Here is an 11,440-nt window from a genome sequence, read left to right as displayed (position 1 = left end):
CAGAGGTCGTGTATGGACACAGCCTGGTTTGTAGAGCTACAGATAGACCATAGATAGAACAGGGTGGTCACTCTAATTTGCTTTGGTGAGAACAATAGATGCCACAGCCAGGAGTTTGATTATTATGGGTAAAGAGTAAAACCAACCAACACAATAACAGTGTCAGAGTGTACTCAACATGAATTAGAGGCAAGAAAACGCCAGTGAGCATTGTGTGTGTGTGTGTGTGTGTGTGTGTGTGTGTGTGTGTGTGAGAGAGAGAGAGAGACAGAGAGAGAGAGAGAGAGAGAGAGAGAGAGAGAGAGAGAGAGAGAGAGAGAGAGAGAGAGAGAAACACACAGAGAGAAAAATACAGAGAGAGAAAAACAGAGAGAAAGAGAATGTACCCATCCTGGAGTTTAAATGCAGGCCACAAACTCTCACTTGGATGTTCAGCTTAAAGCTAACACTCTACCATTTGAGCCAAGCCCCCACTTCCAGCCTTTTGTTGCTGAATTGAAGAATCTGAAAGACTGTCTGGGCTGGATTTGATCTCTAACCTCAGACTTCAGCCTCCTGAGTAGCTAGGTTTACAGCTATGAGTCACCCAGTGCCAGGCTCTATGGGAATTTTTGAGAGGATAATATTGAAGAGAGACTCTTGGGTTAGTTTTGTTGTGAGACTTTTAAAACTAGTACTAGTAATCTTAGAAATCTCCTTTAGGATTTTAAAAAATGCAACGCTCCAGCCTGTAATCACATCAGAATTGGGACTGGAACTAGTAAAAATGAGAACTTTCACTGAGCATCTATCTAATAGCCCACGCTGTTTGCTCCGATTTAGTCATCAAAACTGTCACACTCAAAAGTATTTGAATAAGACAGTTGCTCGGATAAGTCACATTTGGAGGCAGAGATGAATGCATGAAGAAGGAAACCACTCTTTGAGAATTTTGCTGTCAATGAGATAATTTAATTAAACCTAAATTGAGGAGTGAAATCATTGTAAGGGGGAGTTAATGGCATGGTAGGGACAGTGTGACATCGTCACCTCCCTTTATCTCTGCATTCAGTTAGGAAATTATCCTAGCTGTCCCTGGAAGATGTTCCTGGCCTGTGTTTGGTACTCAGACCCCAGTGCTCTTCTCCTGGCCCGAGCACCCCTGGTCTCACCTGGGTTGTGGGAGCCCGCAGACAGGCTTGCCCCTGAAGAGCTCTGGGGCCTGGACACACTCTCTCTCTCTCTCTCTCTCTCTCTCTCTCTCTCTCTCTCTCTCTCTCTCTCTCTCTCTCTCTCTCTCTCTCCTCTCTCCCTCTCTCCCTCTCTCCCTCTCCCTCTCCCCCTCCCTTCCTCCCTCCCTCCCTCCCTCTCTCTCTCTCTCTCTCTCTCTCTCTCTCTCTCTCTCTCTCTCTCTCTCTCTCTCTCTCTCTTTCTCTCTCTCCCCTTCCCAGAGGAGTCTTCATCCTTTGGGCTGGTGTCCCTTGAGATTAGAACCAGAGGCATGGCTCATCTTGGCTGTTTTATTTGTCTCTTTTGGCTACTGTAGCAGAGTACTACGTGCTTGGTGGCTTAAGCAAGAAAAATGTATTCCGTCTACATGGAGGCTGAAAATCCAAAATCAGATCTACTGGACTGAAATCAACCCTCCCAGGCTGTGGGGGAGAACAGTCCTTTGTCTCTTCTAGGTTCTCACAGCCACCAGCATCCTTGGCTTTGGCTGCCTCTCTTCATGCACGTCCTGTGGTCTGTTGTCACACATCTTATGTGCATGTCAAGTCTTCCTTCCTTATGAAGACACACATGGTTGTATTTAGAGCCTACCCTGACAATGGAGGATCATTCTTCCATCTCAGAATGTTTCATCTGACCCCAATCCTTTCCCTTGTCAGGTAGCGTCCATGGGTGAGACTGCTTCAGCCATCCGTGGCTACTGCCTGCCCTTCAGAATTCAAGGAAAGACTTGGTTACACAAGTGCTGCCTCTGACCATTCCCACCTGGGCCACTGCATCCTGGAGCTGACAGAGGGAAAAATACTGTGGAGAAGGGCAGAGGGCTGGGAGAGGGGACATGGACACTGGGTTGGAAGGGTGGGGAGGCTGCTGGAGGGACCAAAGACATAGCCTGGTGAAAGGGGAAGATTAGGTCACCTGTGAAAGAAGCACTCTGGCTCAGAGCCTGCAAGTTGAGGGAGGCTGAAGTTCTCAATGGCAGAGAGAGAGCTTTCCTGAAAGTTGAAGCTCTGGGCCTTTGCTGGGAGATTCGGTCAGGCCAGAATGCCAGCCTCTTCACCCGAGGACATGAGGTTTTGTTATTTCATCCCAGAAAAGAGATTCTGTGGATTCGGTTTGTAGACATACACTCATACATGCATGCACGTACGCACGCACACACACATGCACACACACACACACACACACACACACACACACACCCCACTCTCAAATAAATTCCTTTTTCAGTTTTCTTCCTCCAGGTAGAGCAGTCAGGTGAGCTTGGGAACTGTCAGGTTGGATGATAAGTTCCAGCCAGTTGGCCTGCTAGGAATAGGGCTGGACACGGCTGGGCTGGCAGGACGCGGGATGTCCAGTCCTGGGGGCCTTGGGGAGCAGCTTCCCAGGCTCGGAGCCCACCCAGCCGGTGGACCTGAAGAGAGACCCTAAGGCAGGGTTTGAAGTGCAGCCACGAGGTTCTTGGCCTGGATATAAGGCATGCTTAAAAATGGCTTGCTTTCTACCCAGCATGAGCACGGCGGAATGACAGCCGGCAACAAGTGGCTAGGGTGGTGAAGACCCTGCCCTGAGGGCTGGAGCGGGGAGGCCGGGACAGGAGGCCCGGGGCCAGGGGGACAGAGTGCACTGGAGGCTTGGCGCTGATCCGACGCCACGGCCTCTCTGAGCCAGAACGTGTGAGTTAGACAAGGAGAGGGACTTCCTTGGCCGCTTTGCCTGCAGCGGAGACCACTGAACTTTCAGAGCCGCGAGGTGGGGTTCCGGGGACGCCCGGGTCACTGGGCCCCACGCCCCGCCCGTGCCCCGACCCCGGGCCCCGCGCGCCGGCAGGGGGAGCCCGAGCGCGGCTAAAAGGCGCGGCGGGCGGCGGGCGGCCGCAGAGGTCGGAGCGCGGCCCGGAGGGAGCGAGGTCGCCCAGGCTGGAGCGCAGCAGCTGGGCCAAGCGCGGGGGCACCGAGCAGAGCGGAGCGCGTGCGGGCCGAACCGACGCCCCGCGGAGGCGCCTCCGGCCGCGCGCCCCGGACCCCCGCGCGCCCCCCGCCCTCGCGCCCCTGGCCCCGATGGCCCCCTCGGCCCGTGCGCCCCGGCGGCGCCCGCTGCCCTGGGCGGCGCTGCTGCTCCTGGCTGCGCTGCTTCCCGTCGGCTCCTCGGCGGGGGCCCCAGGTAGGCGCAGCTCCTGGGTCGCCTCTCGGGACGTGGCCCGCTCGCTCCGCGTGGGCTCGTGTCGGGTCGTTAACCCGGGTGTCCTCGTGGCCCGGGGCGCCCTCGACGGGGGCTGGGGCCGCTGCGGGGCGCGCCGGGCGCGGGCACTGCGGGTCCGGGCGGGCCTCCCGCCAGGGCTTCACCTGCCTCGGGGCTGGACACGCTGGAGACGGGACGCGGCCGCGGGGCGCCCTGCGCGCCCGGGGCCCTGGGAAGGCTGCGGTGCGGTGCGCGGCAGGGGAGCCCCGCGGGGACCACCCCGCCGGGGAAGCCGGGCGCGGAGGCCCGGGCCTGAGGACGGGGTGGCGGGCCCCCTGGCCGGCGTGGGGAGCGGTGCTGTCGGGGAGAGGAGCCCCTGGCCGGGTCCCGTCCTCCGTCCTTGGTGCCTGCATCGCAGCTTCCCGTGCATGCATTCTCACACTTGGAAACCACCTGGCTTTGACTTACGCCTTCAGGGTGCAGAAATCCGACCAGCAAACGTTCGCCTGGCTTTTATTTTGCTTCCAGCAAGGTTATCAAACTTCACAGGTGGTTTTCTTGGTTTGTTTCTTTGTGTTGATCTTTAGAGGGAGGAGGGCTGGGGGCTGGGGCTGGGGTTTAAACTCAGGCTGTGGGCGCTGTCCCTGAGATTTTTTTAACTCAAGGTTGAAGGTTGGTGCTCTACCACTTGAGCTTCAGCTCCCCTTTGGGCTGTTTTTTTGGTTGGTTAATTGGAGAGCTGAGTCTCTTAGATTGGATGCTGAACCGGAGTCCTCAGATCTCAACTTCCTGAGTAGCTAGGATTACAGACGTGAGCTGTTCTAAGGAGGGCTGTTTGTTCTTTGGTGTCTGCATCGCTATCTTACTAGAGGCACAAAGGGAGAGAAGTTGGGGTCCCATAGTTTGGCACCGTTTTGGGAGTTGTGTTATGCATGATTGCTTGGGTCAAATTTATGCCCACACTTACTCCAAATGCCACCTTGTAATAGAGCTCCTGCCAGCTGCTGGGTCTCACCCACCCATGACGTCTAGGAATGCACTCACTGCCTGTTTGGACAGCATTCATCAGAATAAAGCTGTTTAGAGGTCTCCCTGCTCCCTCTCTACAGTTCACACTTTCAGTTTTCTTAGTGAATTCTTTTCTGAAGGTTGAAAGAGTTTTGGTTTTAGAAAACAGTGGGAAATTGGACACAGTGCTAAGTAAATAGGCTCTGTGGCAGCTGTGGTTGAGCCCTAGATCCCCTGCCACCTGCCCTCTGCCTGCTCTGGAGTGTGTGTGTGTGTGTGTGTGCTGTTCGCTCACGTTCCAGAACCCACCCCTTGTGCACTCTTCTGTCTTTTGCCTCTGCTCTGTAAATTACTGAGCAGTGGAATGTTCCAGTTGGAAGGCGTGTTGGCACTTCTCAGCCCTGTGTTGACGTGGGATTTGCAGGAAAATGATGACCAGACTAGAAATGGACAAAGGAGACAAGCAGATTTCAGAACGAACCTCTACCACACTGCAGTCAAATACTACAAGGAAAATGATAGGCGTAGCAACCTGTGAGGGCCCTGGGTTAGAGGAGAAAGCCTGGGACATGTAATTGCTTCCATAGGGCCTTGGGAAGGCTTCTGGTCTGCCTTGCCATCCACAGCTGCAGTCACTGCTGTGGGCTTGTGTTTGGGGTCTGCAGCAAGGCCAAGTACCCTCTCTGGGTGAACGAATGCAGGTGCCCATAAATGACCCATTGTCACATGGATAATGGCAGACACTATAACTTCAGAGGGGCTTTCCTTACATGGATGAGATCATAAAGCACACTGAATATCTTAACAAGCCTGCAACTGAGGGTCAGTTCACACACACACACACGCGCACGCACACATACACACACACATACACAAATAAACAAGCAGCACCCATTTCCTTCCCTTCCTTTAAAAAACTATTATGCAAACATTAAAGTTAGATGAACCTGTGCAATCTAATAGGATATATTTATCTATCTCATGTAGCTGCATGCATACATTTGCAGTAGATATTTTATTTTATTATTTATTTATTGAATCAGTCCTAGGGGCTGGAATTCAGGGCCTGGGCACTGTCCCTGAGCTTTTTTTGCTCAAAGTTAGTGCTCTGCCACTTGAGCCACAGCTCCACTTATGGCTTTAGGGTGACTAATTAGAGATAAGAGCCTCACAGACTTTCCTGCCAGGGTTGGCTTTGAACCACGATCCTGAGCACTGTCCTTGGATTTTCTCAAGGCTAGAGCTCTACCACTTGAGCCTCAGCACCACTTCCAGCTTTTTTCTATGTATGTGGTACCAAGGAATCGAACCCGGGTCTTCATGCATGCTAGGCAAGCACTTTAACCACTAGGCCAAACTCCCGGCCCCATCAGCTTTTTATTTTATGTTCTAGGGACTTTTTTTTAAAAAAGAGAATCCATAAGGTCAGAATCATTTGCAAAGCAATACGGGGACAGTAGTTGCCCTCACACTGTGTTGACATGTTGGTTTTGCCCTGAGGTTTTGAACTGGTTTTACAATCGCTTAGTGGGTGAAGTGCTGTTGCCTGACCAGGAATCAAGGCAGGGACATCATTATACCCTACCAATGATTGAAGAGTTTATTTTATGCTGTTCCTGGGGCTTGAACTTGGGGCCTGGGCACTGTCCCTGAACTTTTTGGCTCAAGACTAGTACCATTTGAGGTATCTCTCTATTTGTGGCTTGTTGTTGTTGTTGTTATTGTTAGTTCATTGGAAATCAGAGTCCCATGGACTTTTCTTCCCAGGCTGGCTTTGAACCACGGTCCTCAGATCTTAGTCTCCATGGTCAATGGCATTACAGGCATGAGCTACCGGTGCCTAGCTCTAATAGGCTTTCAATGGAAGAATAGGTGAATATTTCTTCACATGCTTTCAGATTCTGTAGTGCAGTTAACTTTAACCTTCATGAGTTTTGGTGACATGTCCAAGTTATCGAATAACTTTATCCCATTAAAATATTTCACCAAATACCCATCTGTATGAGGCCAGCTTTCTCAAAGCAGAGTATCTCTGAATGAAAAAGCAGATCCAAACTCCAGTGCCCTCCTGCTAAAGGAATCTGAGAAAACATAACAGTGCTGCTTGCTCACTATTCTTCTGGGGGGAAAGTTATTTTTCTGAAAACATGTGTTTATGCCAACACATAAGTCTTTCTTATTGTTATTCTAAAAACAAATACATGTTGCTTTTCCTTCTTTTTGTGGTACTGGGATCGCACCTACAGCCTTACACCTTGGGTCTGCTCCCTCAGAGCTACGGCTCAACCCAACCTGCTATAATTCTTCTTGGTTTTATTTCTAGTGTAGTAGATGAGGACATGCAAATAAGCATCAACTCTGAGGGACTCCTAATAAACTTAAGAGGAGAAAGAAAGTCCCAAGGCCCCAAGCTTCCAAGCTCCTGGCATGCGCAGAGGAGAGCAGGTTAAAGGTGGGGATGAATCTGCATCTCCACTGACTCAATGGCACAGACATTCCTCCAGGAACAGACCCAGTGAAGATCGGATCTTCTCTCCTTTGGAGCTCTGGGGGCCTTCCCACAGCCCATCCTATCTCCAGCTCCACAGGGCTTCCCTCCATTCTTGTCTTCTTTGCAAGCAGGTTGCCAGTGTGCTCTTATTTTATGATCTTGTGTTGGAGCCTAGACAATGGGAGGCTGGCTTTGTTCATCCTGTGGGTGTGAGATTTATGAGCATGAAGTTAGAGTTGTAATAGGATTGCAGGCTAACAACTCATAAATCCCACCGCATTATCAAGGCTTCCTAGTAAGACCTTTCATACCTACAAGGTACGCCTTTAAAGCCCCCGGAAACGGTGGAGCCCACAGGAGTATCTCCATTTCTCACTGCTGCTGTCAGAAACGACATACACTTTATGGCCTAAAACAACTCAAAGATTTATTATCTGGAACTTCTTGAGAGCAAAAGTCCAAGGTAGGCCTGCTTAGGCGAGGCTGATCCTTCTGTTGGGCCTAGGGGAGGGAAATAGGTTTCTATGCCTTCATGTGTCTTTGTCTGCTGTCATTGCTTGGCTCTAAAACAAAGTCATCTTTGGTGACTGTTATCCTGTGCCAGCTCAGGGCGTGAGAGGAGTGGGTGTCAAGAGGAGGCATTCCAGGAATGCCCCAGCTCAGTGCCTTCTTCAGATTAAGAAGCTCTCTTCTCTCTTCTCAGTATTCTCTGTAGAGCTGGGAATACGTTATTTATCAACCTCTGCTATCAGAGCCTTTATTTCTTAGAAAAAAATGTAGAGGTGAGCATTCAGCACTACAAAGGTAAGGGAGAAATAAGAATATGCACGTGCTTGCGTTGGTGTGGGACAGCGCTGAGGTCAGGAGACACTGCCTACTCAAATCATTGGTGCCTCTGGGGAGAAGCAGGTGGCTGGGGCTGGTGGTGTTGCATGCCCGTCATTTGCCTGCGTGAGGAGACTTACACGAGGGCATGTGGAACCTGGAGACATGGGCTATTCGTTAGAATAATCTTTTCCTTCCTCCTGAAATTTGTCCCCGCCTGTGTAAGACTTGGCATCTTCCTCCCTGGCCGCGGGCTGCCCAAGCTTGCACTCTGCATCCCTTAGAGGGCGCTCCCGGCCTTCTGGAGGCGTTCCCGCCTCCCACAGGCCCTCATTCATGCCCAGACCCAGCAGAAATTTAGAGTCCAGGGATGCTTTGTTTCTCGTAGCTCTGCCTTCCTGCACATTTGTAGCTTCCTGTAGATATTGAATTGGAAAGGGGGAAAAATCATTCATGACTGTCAGCAATATTTTTCTTCAACATCAGTAAGAAATGAAGGCTAAGCCTGAAAGTGACAAGAGACATGTGCAACTTTCGAACTGTGGGGGGTCTCCTCTGCAGGCTTAGCCCAAAGCAGAAGCAGCTGGAAGATGGGGGGACTGAGGGACAGGGCAAGGGGGTGATCTTGGTAACGTGGCAGCACGGGCTAGTTCTCCTCTCTCCCCTCTGCCCTGGGGACCAGCTGTTCATTTCTGGTGGCTATGTTCATTTCTGGTACTATGGAGTTTACATTTCCCTGCGTGTTCTCACATTTATTTTCCATCATCCCCTCACACAGTTGGCCATCTATGTCTCCCCTGGAGCTGGTTTCTGGGTAGATAAGATTGTCGGTTCTCCCAAAGGCCATGGTATAGTACATGCTGGTCTTGACCTTGGAACCTGACCTTCTGGACCAAACTCCTACAGTTTATTTCTCCTGTGCGGGCTATCTGGACTCCAGTGGGCCTGGACCTTGGGCTAAAACTTTCACACTTTTTTTTAACTGGGTACTATTAAGTCAGGAGAAAATGCTGATGTATTATTTGTTCCTCAGTTGAGAAGACAAATCGCTGCCTTGCTCAGATGGGGTGAGATGAGGACAAGTAGCAGCATTAAAGCATTTTGTATCTGTTAGAGGAAGGGTGTCACTTAAAATCTGGCTTTGTTTTTAGGGACCAGTTTAGTGAGTTTCATGTCTCTACTTAGTTTTCAAAGTCCTGATTCAGTGCCACATGACTTTAGCAGGTCATATGTCTCCTGGTCTCTGTTTTCATTTTTATTTTTTATTTTTTTGAAAACTGAGAGGAATGATCTAGACATGATTAAGGCTCTCTGACTCTAACTTTGGGGAGTCTGCATTTGCAGTGCATGAGTCTTGTGCATTCCTTTGGGCAGTGGTGGAGTTTACAGTTAAGGAGAGCCCTGAAAGGCTGAGAGTGCTAGATGCTGGCTTCGGGGCCAGGGGTAAAGTTCAGAGCAATGTCTGAGAGAATTCCTCATGGGAGTAATGCAGGAGTTGGATTAGGAGAGAATCCGTGGGTATGATTTATTCTGTGTTTATGAAGTCTCCAAGCACAGAGAGGCGAGACCCACTGCTTTGGAGAAGTGTGGTGTTGGGCCCTTCAGTATATATGGGTGCCTGCCATGCAGTTTTCAACACTGGCCACTGCCAAGAAATCACTGAGTTCCAAGTTGCTTTGTGTTTGAATTGTCAGCTCAGAATTCCGAAGACCTATGGATATTCAAGTGGGCTTGATTCCTAGCTACATTAAGTAAAAATAATTAACTCAGATAGGAGAGAGCCCTGGGACCCTAGGAACTGGCAGACTGTTTGGTTAGGGAAGTCAGGAGATGAGGGACTCCCAGGAAAAGTGCTCAGCTGTTGGTAGACGTAGAGAAGTTATAATCCAGGCAATGAAGATTTGGTGATGTGGAAGCTTCTAGATAGTCCCAAGATCTTGTTTAGTGCAATGAGCATGTACATCCCATGTGAACTCAGCTACTACAGATGGCTTTCCATTTTGTATCTTTGGCTTGGGTTTCTCTCCAGACCATTTATTGCTTTTAGTTACTGCCTGCTGTAGTGGATAGAATTTACTCGGGGTTTTTACAGCAATTTCCTGACTATCCCTTACGAGCTATGTGCACGTAGGCTGGTCACTTAGATTCTTGGCTCAATTTGAGGACTATTAGGATGTATGAAACTTGAAACTCTTCACTCATGAAGTATAGAATCAATAAGGTAGAATGATGCACCTGTGTTCTTGACAGATTATCTGCCTAAGCCATTCATAATAGTTGATTATCTGAGGTATTTAAAAAGAAGTCATTAGAAACCTGCATTGTCATCAGGTCCTTGTGATGTTTTGGACTACAGTGATTTCTTTAGCTCAGATTCTTGCTCCCCTCCTCCAGTGTTCGCCTGGCCTCTCCTCAAAGGCTGAGCTTTACTGAGTTAGATGAGTGGTGACTTGGGGACAGGCGTGCCCAAGTGTTTAAAATAATCAGGCAATAGCTTTCACATTTTTGGGGAAAGGAATGGATTTCAGGGAGATTTCGTCAGTGTTGTTTGTCTGGCATCTCAAGCAGTTCATAGTGGGCCGAGAGAAAGCTGGTCCAGAAAACAATGGCAAGTCTTTAAGAAACTATTTCTTGGTGGTGAACTGAATTTGAAGAATGCACAAAAGATCTCACAGAAACCTGGAAAGTACTGGTTCATGGTTGGGTCTCTGATGCCTTTAGCAGCAAACTTAAGTCCTGCATCCCCTTCTCAGCTCTTTTTGAAGGCTCTCATTTTCTTAGGGTTGATATGGAGTCCGTCCAGCTTATCTTTCTAAACCATTCTGGAAAGCTGATGAAATAGACAGAAGTGTAGCTTAGGCTTACATAAGTTGCTAAATGAAAAACTAAGTGTTTTAAAAGCTCAGACTCTAATGATCAATTTTTTCCAGCTTTGCTGGTTAAGTACACTCTAATTTTGGGGGACATCATTTTTGGGAAAGCTGTGTTTACTCAAGTCAAATAAAGTATTGATGTCAAATTTAAATTCCCAGAGTAGACCCTTTACAAGCAACAGAGAGAAATCAAAGTTGTAACAAAGCATCTTAGGAAAGAAACATGACTTTGATTTTTATGAATCTTTCTCCTTGACTTCCCTCCCACATATCCAAGTACCATCTTCCTGCTACATATGAACCCTTCGTGTGTGTTATCGTGTATGGTTGTGTATAAGAGAGCATGTGCATCTTTTGTCTCTATGGGTCTGACTTACTTAACACAGCTCTGCCCAGGTCCATCTATTTCATTGCAAATGATGTAATATCATTCTTCCCAGTGGATGAGTAACGTGCCACTGTGTGTATGTACCACAGTTTTTTTTTGATCCACTCCTCCATGGAGGAGCATCGGGGCTGTTTCCATATCTGGTCTATGGCAAATAGTACAGCAATGAACATGGTGCAGAAGCGACTTTACTGTATCCTGATTTGTAATCTTTTGGATAAATGCCCCAGAGTAGTATATCTAGATCATAGCTAGTTTATGTTTAGTGTTCTGAAGAATCTCCAAGCTGCCTTCTTCAGTGGTTGTACCAGTTTCCATCCCTATCAACAGTGTTTTGGGGTGCCTTTGCCCTTGTACCCATGCCGTACCTCTTGTTGTTTGTATTCTGATGCTGGCCATTCTAACTGGTGTGAGATGGAATCCCAGTGTTGTCTCTTCCCTTCCCTTCCCTTCCCTTCCCTTCTC

At 49.1% G+C, this 11,440-nt stretch overlaps 1 protein-coding gene across 1 annotated transcript in view; it reads left to right on the top strand.

The window, feature by feature from the left end:
- The first annotated feature begins 3,199 nt into the window (after positions 1 to 3,199).
- The window catches only part of Fndc1 (fibronectin type III domain containing 1), a 72,218-nt gene continuing 63,977 nt past the window's right edge, over positions 3,200 to 11,440 (top strand). The window contains exon 1 of the mRNA XM_090337886.1: positions 3,200 to 3,372. Within this exon, the coding sequence (XP_090194012.1) occupies positions 3,270 to 3,372 (103 nt within the window). The 5' untranslated portion in view covers positions 3,200 to 3,269. The remainder of the gene's footprint in view (positions 3,373 to 11,440) is intronic.

Source organism: Megascapheus bottae, chromosome 8 (genome assembly GCF_031878675.1).
Source record: "Megascapheus bottae isolate mThoBot1 chromosome 8, mThoBot2.hap1, whole genome shotgun sequence".
In the NCBI taxonomy this organism is placed as follows: domain Eukaryota; kingdom Metazoa; phylum Chordata; class Mammalia; order Rodentia; family Geomyidae; genus Megascapheus; species Megascapheus bottae.
Note: the sequence above shows the minus strand (reverse complement) of the source record. Positions and strands in the feature narration are given on the sequence as shown.